The 12,898-nt window shown below is 42.0% G+C and overlaps 1 protein-coding gene across 2 annotated transcripts in view; it reads right to left on the reverse strand.

Moving 5' to 3' along the window:
* Window positions 1-1,958: 1,958 nt before the first annotated feature.
* Window positions 1,959-12,898, reverse strand: part of spg11 (SPG11 vesicle trafficking associated, spatacsin) — a 95,863-nt gene continuing 84,923 nt past the window's right edge. For both annotated transcript variants that reach the window (XM_028823616.2, XM_028823615.2), the window contains exons 39-40: window positions 9,906-10,057; window positions 1,959-2,631 (exon numbers count right to left, since the gene is read on the reverse strand). In XM_028823616.2, the coding sequence (XP_028679449.2) occupies window positions 2,454-2,631; window positions 9,906-10,057 (330 nt within the window). In that variant the 3' untranslated portion in view covers window positions 1,959-2,453. The remainder of the gene's footprint in view (window positions 2,632-9,905; window positions 10,058-12,898) is intronic.

The following is a 12,898-nucleotide window of genomic DNA, read 5'->3' on the forward strand; positions in this document are numbered from 1 at the left end:
TATTGTCACAACAATGTGTCAGAAACACAGAAAGCGTATTTTTCTTATGTTGAAACTTTTGCTGTTTCAAAGAAGGCGTATTCTGTAATATTTTCAGCTTACACTGTATTTTTCGGGATACTCCAGGCCCCCACAGGTCACACTATAAAACGCCAAGAGTGATGATGTATTTTTTACAATTTATAGAAAATCCTAACAATTTTTTTTGTAGCAAATGCACTTATACCATGATTGTAAATATATACTTTCGACTTGAAAAAAATTAAACTTCTCCTTGCAGCCCGATCTAAAACTGTAATTGTATAGAAAAGGCTGCAGGCCGCACTCTCGTTGCTGTTAGTCTACTGAGCTCATCGAGGCCTCTGGTGTGACCCGCTGCAGAAGGAACACATCAGCGGCAGCGCACTGTTATGGGCACAGCCGTCTCATGCCCTGGCCGCCGCAGATCAACTTGACATCTTGATGGTGGGACAGCAATCTGACCCACTAAAGCAAAAATAAAGAATAACAGGAGTGCTCTCCCCTCGACTTTCTCGGATACTCAGATATGGGGATGGATATTTGAGGAGTAAACCGCAAGACAATGATTCTATTTTTATATTATGTACATTAAAGAACCAGCAACAACAAATTAAATCAAATTAATAATATATTGAACAATTATTATGAAAGTAAAGTTGAATAAATCGGATACTGCAGCTGCATGAATAAAAAAGTACCACTTCCGGTTAGCGGAATTACCTCAAAAGTTGATAGAAATCTACGTGTTGTACTTAATACTTGTATGCAAAATTTGGTTGACCAGAGTGAAAGCGTACTCAGGTTATCGTGTTTATACACTCACACACAGACAGAATTCCAAAAAATGGTATCTTCAGACTCTCGGGGGGGGGGTCTAAAACATCGAGATTCATCAAAATCAAATTTTTGGATGATTACAATATTTGCCCTACACGAGAAAGCAAAAAGAACTGCCAAATTAGACGAACCTGAATGAACAACACGACAGAGTTAATGGGCACGAGAGGTGGCACTTGATGGCTGATGCCCCCCTCTGACTAAAGACTTAATAAAATTCTTCTAAATTACACATTGAAAACAAACAAACCGAAGGACCTGCCCCAGTTGACTTTAAGAGCTGCCCTCTGTGCCTGACAGCTCAACTGTAAGGGTGGTCCTTGGCCTCCTAAGGGGGGCTTTTTTTCTTTTCTTGCTCAGAACTTTCATGGACAGGATGTCAAGGTGGTTTGGGAACCTGAGGGATTCATGTTTGCGGTGATTTCTGGCACACACAGGAACAGTTTGCAACCGAGTGCGATGTGGCTTGGAATAGAATGGGCATCTCCCAATCGGAGGTCATGGTCCTCTGGCATGTTCTCCAGAGCTGATGAAATGTCCCATAAAAAAACTGCGGGCAGTGCACCGATTTAACGTGCTGAACCATGGCATTAGGTGGTCAGTTTAGAGGTCCATATCCAGTACCTGTAGGAGAGCACGAGTACAAGTGGCTGAAATGAGGTGCGTATGGAGAGCTGCTGGGCTGACCCCTCACAGCAGGGTGAGTGGCAGGGCAGTATTGGAGAACCTTGAAATGAAAGTTAGGGTGGTCCAGGCATTTAGTCAGGATGTCGTTTTACTTTACATTTTGAGGTTTTGATGAACTATGACCAGCCCACGGGCAAAAGACCCAGGAGGTGAGAGAAGAGCACAGGATTTGAAGACCTGGGCAGACCAGCTCGGCAGGTTGTTATCATGTGAGTGAAGTGACATTACGTGACAAGTGAAGTGACCACCCTGCGTCTGGGTTTTGCCAATTCCTGCAATGCTTGGCCACACTGATTGATTATTGCTCAAATGCTGCCTGAAAATTAGATTTGGGCACTCGGTGGTCCATTAGGCAGATTGCTGCTCAGCAACATTAAATAGCATTTGATATTCTGAATTCAGATGAAATGATCTGCACAAAATGATACTTTAATAAGCCATTAAAATCATTAGAGGAGTACAAAGAGTACAACGTGGAGCAAGAGTAAGAGTGGTGAGTGAGCACAAGAGGCAGACGTCTCACACTCACCTCCTTTTGCATCAAATTGAGAAGAAGCCTTCATGAAAAGCATTGCTGTTGAAATGTGTGAGCATCTAGCGCCTGTGATAACAAGGTGACTAGTGGGAATAACACTGCAGATACGTTTTATTTTCCTTTCCATCTATCAGTCTCTGACCATTTTTATTTTGTATACTTAATGAGTCCTCTTCATCCAGAGTAGCTATATACAGACACCACAAACATGGCTCCTCACTTTCAGTGGCCTGACTTTGCAATCAGTGCTGCAGATGAAAGTGCAAAACAGCAGCTTTGTACGAACCAATTTGTACAACTGTGGTTCCCTCATACAAATCAGTGCACATGAATCCTTTAGTTCTGACAGCTATGATGTCCACACTCCGCCATGCTAACTGGCCAGCTTGTCGTTCAGGTAACAGCTGGTTTTGGGATCCTGGAGAAGAGCATTCGCTACGCCAAAGAGCTTGTGTTCGTAGGCCACTTTGTAGCGCATATAGACATCATCGCAGGACTTGAGTAGTCGTATGAGGTTCTGACCAGTCGTTGACTCAGCCGGCTGCTTGAATCTGAAAGAGATGGAAGATGGGAATGCAGGGCTGAAATGACTGAGGTCACAAAATAATGGCAGTACAAAATACATGAACTGTAAACCTGACGTTGTATGGTAGTGTAGGAAATGGCTTCACTCCTTCAAGGGAACTAACCCCACACGTGTGAGCTTAATTAAGTTCTGGATGTTTATGTGAGATAGTGCCCCACCCAGGCTCCTGGGCCTCAACTAAATTAAACCAGTTTAATAATGCTAAGAATTTTACCATTATTGTTAAAGTTTAGGTTTTTTTTTTGACGCATCACACATAAAAGCAAATTACAGGACTTCATTAAATTAAGTGCTGCCACCATCCTTGCTTTCTAAACAACTGCTGTCAAAAATCAAAAAACACTTGGATGAAATTTGGCCCCAACTCTGGCAGAACTGAAGAACAATAATGGTTACAAAAAAAAAAAAGGAGCATCAAAGAATCCCAGCAGAAAAGATGACATTTAAAGTAGACACTCTTCTGACAAGTGCTAGTGTCACTCTTTAAAATGTGACCTCTGTAAGGGTCGATCTGAAAGGAGACCCGGCAGACCATCGCTGAACAGAGCCAACGCTTCTCACTGCATGGCATGACTCCTGACACCGTTGCTGTCTGTAAACCTCTCTTTCTAAATGTCAGCTTTGATTTTGGAAGTTCTAACCTGAAGACAGAAGCTAACAGTGACATCTTGCATGCAAACGGCCAGAGTCACTAAGGAACCTCATGGCTTTGGATCTTGTGTTTGTTATTTATTTATTTTAAATTAGGATCACTGAAGAATGACACAGTTTTGGTGAGACATTCATGGTTTTGTATCTCTTAGCCGACTAGTTGTTTTCCCCAGGCAGATGCAGCGTTTCCAAGGCAAATATACCGTGTGTATTTATATATATATATATATATATATATATATATATATATATATACACACACACATACAATTAGGTCCATAAATATTTGGACAGTGACAACTTTTTTCTAATTTTGGTTCTGTATATTACCACAATGAATTTTAAATGAAACAACTCAGATGCAGTTGAAGTGCAGACTTTCAGCTTTAATTCAGTGGGGTGAACAAAACGATTGAATAAAAATGTGAGACAACTAAAGCATTTTTTGAACACAATCCCTTCATTTCAGGGGCTCAAAAGTAATTGGACAATTGACTCAAAGGCTATTTCATGGGCAGGTGTGGGCAAGTCCATCGTTATGTCATTATCAGTTAAGCAGATAAAAGACCTGGAGTTGATTTGAGGTGTGGTGCTTGCATGTGGAAGATTTTGCTGTGAACAGACAACATGCGGTCAAAGGAGCTCTCCATGCAGGTGAAAGAAGCCATCATTAAGCTGCGAAAACAGAAAAAACCCATCCGAGAAATTGCTACAATATTACGAGTGGCAAAATCTACAGTTTGGTACATCCTGAGAAAGAAAGCAAGCACTGGTGAACTCAGCAACGCAAAAAGACCTGGACGTCCACGGAAGACAACAGTGGTGGATGATCGCAGAATCATTTCCATGGTGAAGAGAAACCCCTTCACAACAGCCAACCAAGTGAACAACACTCTCCAGGGGGTAGGCGTATCGATATCCAAGTCTACCCTAAAGAGAAGACTGCATGAAAGTAAATACAGAGGGTGCACTGCAAGGTGCAAGCCACTCATAAGCCTCAAGAATAGAAAGGCTAGATTGGACTTTGCTAAAGAACATCTAAAAAAGCCAGCACAGTTCTGGAAAAACATTCTTTGGACAGATGAAACCAAGATCAACCTCTACCAGAATGATGGCAAGAAAAAAGTATGGAGAAGGCATGGAACAGCTCATTATCCAAAGCATAGCACATCATCTGTAAAACACGGTGGAGGCAGTGTGATGGCTTGGGCGTGCATGGCTGCCAGTGGCACTGGGACACTAGTGTTTATTGATGATGTGACACAGGACAGAAGCAGCCGAATGAATTCTGAGGTGTTGAGAGACATACTGTCTGCTCAAATCCAGCTAAATGAAGTCAAACTGATTGGGCGGCATTTCATGATACAACCCAGGAGTTTATTAAAGCAAAGAAGTGGAAAATTCTTGAATGGCCAAGTCAGTCACCTGATCTTAACCCAACTGAGCAGGCATTTCACTTGTTGAAGACTAAACTTCAGACAGAAAGGCCCACAAACAAACAGCAACTGAAAGCCGCTGCAGTAAAGGCCTGGAAGAGCATTAAAAAGGAGGAAACCCAACATCTGGTGATGTCCAGGAGTTCAAGACTTCAGGCTGTCATTGCCAGCAAAGGGTTTTCAACCAAGTATTAGAAATGAACATTTTATTTCCAGTTATTTAATTTGTCCAATTACTTTTGAGCCCCTGAAATGAAGGGATTGTGTTCAAAAAATGCTTTAGTTGCCTCACATTTTTATGTAATCGTTTTGTTCACCCCACTGAATTAAAGCTGAAAGTCTGCACTTCAACTGCATCTGAGTTGTTTCATTTAAAATTCATTGTGGTAATGTACAGAACCAAAATTAGAACAAAGTTGTCTCTGTCCAAATATTTATGGACCTAACTGTATATAATACACACACAATTTGCCTTGAACTTGTGAGTATATAATATATATATATATATATATATATATATATATACACATACTGTATATTCATTCATTCATTGCATTCGTAGTCTGAGTCTTGATGACCTGAATTGTGTGGGTTGTTACCTACCAGGTAACACTTGTGGTTGGTCTGCCATTCGGCAAACATCCGCCACGGTGCACTCTTTCAGTTGTAAGAAGCAGATCATGGAATGTTGCATAGTTTACTGTCAAATAATGGAAAGTACATATACAGTGCATCCGGAAAGTATTCAGAGCGCATCACTTTTTCCACATTTTGTTATGTTACAGCCTTATTCCAAAATGGATTAAATTCATTTTTTTCCTCAGAATTCTACACACAACACCCCATAATGACAATGTGAAAAAAGTTTACTTGAGATTTTTACAAATTTATTAAAAATAAAAAAACTGAGAAAGCACATGTACATAAGTATTCACAGCCTTTGCCATGAAGCTCAAAATTGAGCTCAGGTTCATCCTGTTTCCCCTGATCATCCTTGAGATGTTTCTGCAGCTTCATTGGACTCCACCTGTGGTAAATTCAGTTGATTGGACATGATTTGGAAAGGCACACACCTGTCTATATAAGGTCCCACAGTTGGCAGTTCATGTCAGAGCACAAACCAAGCATGAAGTCAAAGGAATTGTCTGTAGACCTCCGAGACAGGATTGTCTCGAGGCACAAATCTGGGGAAGATTACAAAAAAATTTCTGCTGCTTTGAAGGTCCCAATGAGCACAGTGGCCTCCATCATCTGTAAGTGCAAGAAATTCGAAACCACCAGGACTCTTCCTAGAGCTGGCCGGCCTTCTAAACTGAGCAATCGGGGGAGAAGGGCCTTAGTCAGGGAGGTGACCAAGAACCCGATGGTCACTCTGTCAGAGCTCCAGAAGTCCTCTGTGGAGAGAGAAGAACCTTCCAGAAGGACAACCATCTCTGCAGCAATCTACCAATCAGGCCTGTATGGTAGAGTGGCCAGACGGAAGCCACTCCTTAGTAAAAGGCACATGGCAGCCTGCCTGGAGTTTGCCAAAAGGCACCTGAAGGACTCTCAGACCATGAGAAAGAAAATTCTCTGGTCTGATGAGACAAAGATTGAACTCTTTGGTGTGAATGCCAGGCGTCATGTTTGGAGGAAACCAGGCACCGCTCATCACCAGGGCCAATACCATCCCTACAGTGAAGCATGGTGGTGGCAGCATCATGCTGTGGGGATGTTTTTCAGTGGCAGGGACTGGGAGACTAGTCAGGATAAAGGGAAAGATGACTGCAGCAATGTACAGAGACATCCTGGATGAAAACCTGCTCCAGAGCGCTCTTGACCTCAGACTGGGGTGACAGTTCATCTTTCAGCAGGACAACGACCCTAAGCACACAGCCAAGATATCAAAGGAGTGGCTTCAGGACAACTCTGTGAATGTCCTTGAGTGGCCCAGCCAGAGCCCAGACTTGAATCCAATTGAACATCTCTGGAGAGATCTTAAAATGGCTGTGCACAGACTCTGCACATCCAACCTGATGGAGCTTGAGAGGTGCTGCAAAGAGGAATGGGCGAAACTGACCAAGGATAGGTGTGCCAAGCTTGTGGCATCATATTCAAAAAGACTTGAGGCTGTAATTGCTGCCAAAGGTGCATCGACAAAGAATTGAGCAAAGGCTGTGAATACTTATGTACAGGTGATTTCTCAGTTTTTTTATTTTTAATAAATTTGCAAAAACCTCAAGTAAACCTTTTTCACGTTGTCATTATGGGGTGTTGTGTGCAGAATTCTGAAGAAAAAAAATGAATTTAATCCATTTTGGAATAAGGCTGTGACATAACAAAATGTGGAAAAAGTGATGCGCTGTCAATACTTTCTGGATGCACTGTGTATATGTGTACACACACACACACATATAGTCCAAACCTGTGGCATTCAAGGCCAGGATTAGCTTGGCAGTATCCTCAGACTGTGCACCACGCCAGTCACAGTCACACTGTATAAAATGTTCAGTCTGTTTACGAGTTGATCGTCACACCATGATGTGAGGATGGGTATGAAAACAAAGACAGATGGAAAGGTGCTGCATAAGACAAGTAGACAGATAAACAAGCAGATAAGGGGCTATACAACAGAGAAGCAAAATATTGTGACAATGAGCTAATTTGGACTATGTTTATTATATATTCATAAAATGTATGTTAGATGAAAAAATTAACATGAGACTAAAGTACAGAATGTAAACTTTCACTTCTGTGCAATATTTACATCTAAACAATATTGGGAAAAAATTATGGTGGTTGTGATTAGACCCCAATAAGAATTTTAACAAATGACTGCCATGTGACTCTACTTGTTCAGGTGTTCCTTTCATCTTCAACACATAAAAGACCTCTGAGTTGGGGATGGAGGGGCAAGCTGTAGTCATTGGAGTTTAGTTGGGTTCTGCTGTTGACATTAAACCCAGAAATCAAGATGAAAACCAGAGTAATGTTTCTCAAATATTGCCACCAGTGGGTCAAAGTTGCCATTGTTTATACTGGAAGTGGGTCTGGACACCAAACATGTTAAAAAAAAGGACTGAACTAGACTACTTACTACGGTAGAAAAGCAAGCATTTCTGAAAATTAGATTAAAACAAATACTAATCAGAACCATCGGTGAACTGGGCACTCCAACATCAACAGTATGGAGGATGTCAAAAAAAAAAAAACAAAAAAAAAAATTAAAAAAAAACAGTGGAGGTGTAAGCAATTTGCAATGAGCAGGCCCCACCTTAGACAGAAGTAACCCAAAAATAACATCCAAAGAAATAAAATCCAGCCTACGAAAGTGAAAGTGTCAGTAATAACCGTTCACAGAAGAACTTAACAGAATCCACACTACAAGATGCAAACCAATCATCAGGACCAAGAAAAAAAATGCCAGACTGGAATTCACAAAGGAGTACAACAGTTAGCCGGAAATGTTTTGTATGAGGTAAAACGTAATCTTTACAAGAGTAATAGAAAGGTACTGACTGCACACCACTTCATCTGTGAAGTATGGAAGAGGTAGCATTATGGCTTGGACATGCATGGCAGCGTCCAAAAGTGACTTGCTGCTCTTTTTTTATTGATGATACAAATGATGATGGCGGCAGCAAGGTGAATTCTCAAGTGCACTAAAACATCTTGTCTCCTCAAGTCCAAATAAATGCCACCAAGCTCACAGCAAGACAATGATCTGAAACATGCTGCTCACCTATCCATGGGGTTCATCGGAAGGAAAAAATAGAAAGTTAAAGACTGGACAGACCTGTCCCCTGAGTTAAACCTAATTGAAACTGCATTTCATTTATCAGAGGAGAAACTAAAAACAGAAAATCCCCAAAACAAGCACATCAGACAAAGTTATCAAGAGTCTGACCTTGTCGGTGGGTTGCAGACTTGGGGCAATGAATACATGCAAGGGGTATGCAAAGGTTGATCCAACTATAGCCTGCTTCAGTTTCATTTGTCCAAGTACATTTGCTCGGATGGAATTGGGGGACTAAACGCAACAAATATTCCTTTCCCTAATATTGTTTGTTATATGTAAAACGTGGCCCAGACATTGTATACTTGTGTCTCATAATCATCTTTTCACCTAGAAAACACATTTTATGACTATATAACAATAACTGGGGTGGCACGGTGGCACAGTGGGTAGTGCTGCTGCCTCGCAGTTAGGAGACCCAGGTTCGCTTCCCAGGTCCTCCCTGCGTGGAGTTTGCATGTTCTCCCAGTGTCTGTGTGGGTTTCCTCCGGGTACTCCAGTTTCCTCCCACAGTCCAAAGACATGCAGGTTAGGTGCATTGGCGATTCTATATTGTCCATAGTGTGTGCTGTGTGTGTGTGTGTGTGTGCGCGCACCCTGTGGTGGGCTGGTGCCCTGCCCGGGTTTGTTTTCTGCCTTGCACCCTGTGTTGGCTGGTATTGGCTCCAGCAGACCCCCGTGACCCTTAAGTTAGGATATAGCGGGTTGGATAATGGATGGATGGATAACAATAGCCCCGATTACCTCACTGTCCCAGTAGTTTTGCTTCTCGCTGCAGATAGATATGAAAAGAGCAAAGCGACTGATAGACGGGCAGACAGACAAGAGAGTACATGAGAAAGACAAACAGATACAAAAAACCAAATGAGAGATACGAAAGGTGTTATATGAATGACAGATAGATGCAAAAGGTGCCAAATGACAGATAGATATGGTAGGTGCTATATGGTAGACGTTACAACTAACTGAGTGATAGAAGGAGTTTTAAAAAAATCTAAAGTTTGACAGAAAGCACAAGAATGATCCAGCTATGTTTTTAAAAAAGAACTTATGGTCTGAGGAGTTCCATATTAAGCTTTTTTTTAGCCAAAATGTAAAGATCTCCGTGCAGTGCATCTGTCCCGTGTGATCCCTGCCACGAGATGGTGGTGTGGCAGCACCAGGGTGTAGTGATACTTCTAACAGGCATGGACTGAGCTCTGAAGAAAAAACAAACCGAGCACAGTAGTGGAAAAACCTGCATGGGACACCCAAAAATTGTGGTAATGGTGGACAGCTCCCAAGTTAGAGGAGTCCTCTGTGCCTTTGGGTAAGGTGTAAAGGTCAAAACAAAGCCGGCCCTGTGTGAGCACCAAAAGGCAGTTTGGCCCTACTTACTTTTTTGAAATGTCCTCCAGCAGGCTAGCTTGTAGTGGTCTCTGCTGCTTGAATTCCTCCAGATAAGAGAAGTCACCTCTCACGACAACTTGCTGGAACAAGATTTCTGCCCAGTCAGGGACAAAATCATAAGCTTCGGCAACAACAAGTGCCTGTAACACAAATCAGAATAGAAAATGACCAATATTAGTGAGGCCTAAAAAAATGTCCAAATTGACTGAGGATGGCAGGTGTGACAGATAAGACAGATGTCAAAGAGGCCGAGCAGAGGACAGGCCATACTTTCAACTGGAGTATTTCATGTGACTTGACAATGGATACTATGTCACTCATTCCAAAAGTGTTCATTCATTCAGTTGTCACCAAGCCACCTCTGCTCAGTGGGAGATTTTCAGGTTCTCCAGCACATCTTGGACATTCTCCTAAAGGGCTGTGCTAAACATTAACACTCGTCTGGGGTTACCATAAATAAATGGAGAATTCTCTTTGAAAGTAGCTGTTTCTTTCCAAGGTCCTCCCATATTGCTGAGACCCACAGCCTTCTCTAAGTCTATAAAGCACATTAGAGAGGACCAAAAACTACCATGGCCTATAGAAAATCCTCATTCCCCTTTGAAATAGTCACTTCTTTTGTCTTGTAGGCTGACAAGTCCATCCATAGTTTTTCAGTCAGTTTTAAGTTAGGCCACTTAAGGACCTTCACCTTCCTATCATTAAGCCACTGAAGTGTTTTGGTGGTGTGTTTAGGATGGTGGTTGTTGTTGTTTTAGGGGAAGGGGAACCACATGCCCCTCTTCAGCTGCCTGGCAAGAACCACAGGTTTTGCTCAAGAATTTGGGTGTAACTGGCAGCTTCTCTTTTTATATAAATCCTGACCAATTGGCCAGATCCCACTGAAGAGAAACATGTTCAACAAAATACTATTGCCACCACTATGCTGCAAAGTAGGCATGGTGTGTTTTGGGTGTTGTGGTGTAGTATTTGGAGTTCAGTCCAAAAAGTTCGATTTTGGTCTTATTTGACCATAAAACCTTTTGCCACATGGCATCAGATTCTTCTAAGTATTTTTGCAGGGTGTAAAAGAGACACACCATGGTATTTTTTCAGAAAAGCTTCTTACTTGCCAGCCTGCCATTCAGGCCAGCTTTGTATAAAGCTTGTGATATTGTCACATGCACAGACTAACCAATTTCAGCCATGAACACTTGCAAGTACTCTTGGTAACTTTAGTTGTTTAAAGCCATCATGGATTGGTCACCCGGTTTGGAGGGCTGGCCTGATCGAGGCAAGGTGTTACCAGTACCATACGCTTTCTACTTCTTAATAATGCTCTGAACGGTGCTCAATACTGATTCTCTGTGCAAGAAAGGACAGAGCCGCCTGTACTTCCTTAGAAGACTGGCATCCTTCAACATCTGCAGTAAGATGCTGCAGATGTTCTATCAGATGGTTGTGGCGAGTGCCCTCTACTACGCAGTGGTGTGCTGGGGAGGCAACATTAACTCTTTCAGGGCTGATGTCGACTTTTGTCAAAAGGAGGAGTTGACGATGGTAATCAACTGTAAATGGTGACAAAACCAACCATTATGTTTTAGTTGGACTCTCGTTGCTAGAAGGAAAGTTAGCTTTATTGGTTTTGACCAAGATTTCCGGCGCTTGTGTGAGTAGTAAGGCGCAAACAACGGCAAAAATGGCACTGACATAATGATGAGAGATCAAAGCGAATGGGTAAAGCAAAATACTCTGTGGACGAAGTTTTGCCTATTATCTCTGAACTGGACTATGACTTGTCGGACTCAGATTTTGATACAAGTGATTGAAAACAAAAGTGAGGTTCCAGCTTCAGCTGACTGGTCCCCAGCTAATCGTGGTGATGACAATGTTCGCCAGGAGGACTGCCACTAGAAACCAGATTGCAATGTACTGCGACCGTGACCGCTGCTGCTGCCTCAGCCACACAAAGACAGCCTGGCAGCAAGCCTGCCGCACATTCTTGGCAAACTGGCAGCCGCAGCATGCAGCAGCAGACATTTTATGTTGATTTCTGTGTGAAACCATTGCTTTTCAGAAACTATGTTTTTTGGAAAAAAAATATTCAGCCCTCAAAGAGTTAAGAAGAAGGATGCATCACGCCTGGACAAACTGGTGAGGAAGGCAGGCTCTATTGTTGGCATAGAGCTGGACGGTTTGACATCCGTAGCAGAGCAACGGGCACTCAGCAGGCTCCTATCAATTATGGAGAATCCACTACATCCATTAAACAGTGTCATCTCCAGACAGAGGAGCAGTTTCAGCGACAGACTGCTGTCACTGTCCTGCTCCACTGACAGACTGAGAAGATCATTCCTCCCCCAAACTATGCGACTCTTCAATTCCACCAGTTGGGGTAAACGTTGAACATTGTTGAAGTTATTGTCTGTTTTTTACCTGCATTTTTTATTACTCTTTAATTTAATATTTTTTGCTGCTGGAGTATGTGAATTTCCCCCTGGGATTAATAAAGTATGTATGTATGTATGTATGTATGTATGTATGTATCTATCTGATTGTGAAAGCCTTAGAAATATTTTTGTATTCTTCTCCTAATATGTGCCTTTCCACAGATTTATCCTGGAGTGCTTTTGATAGCATCTTTCCAACCACAAGGAAATCTTTGCATTGCCATGAGCTACATGGGGTGTGTTCCCCAAAGAACAGCCAGATGTATTCTGACGTAATCTGAACACCACAACTGATATCAATGAGCTTGGTATCTGATCTGAAAGGTGATTGGTTGTAGCTAAGCAACTTGATAATAGTTACTTTGAGGGGCTGATCACTTATACAAAGCAGGTGTTTCACTAATTAAATTTGAGTAATTGTTCAGGATTTTTTAAAATCTAATTTTGGGCTTGTAATAGTTATAATAAACTAATTTTCATTTCCAGGGTTTAATGTGACGAACGGTAATGATTTAGATTAGATTAGACAAAATAAAATGTATTAAACTGAAG

This window comes from Erpetoichthys calabaricus, chromosome 17 (assembly GCF_900747795.2).
Source record: "Erpetoichthys calabaricus chromosome 17, fErpCal1.3, whole genome shotgun sequence".
Classification (NCBI taxonomy): Eukaryota; Metazoa; Chordata; class Cladistia; order Polypteriformes; family Polypteridae; genus Erpetoichthys; species Erpetoichthys calabaricus.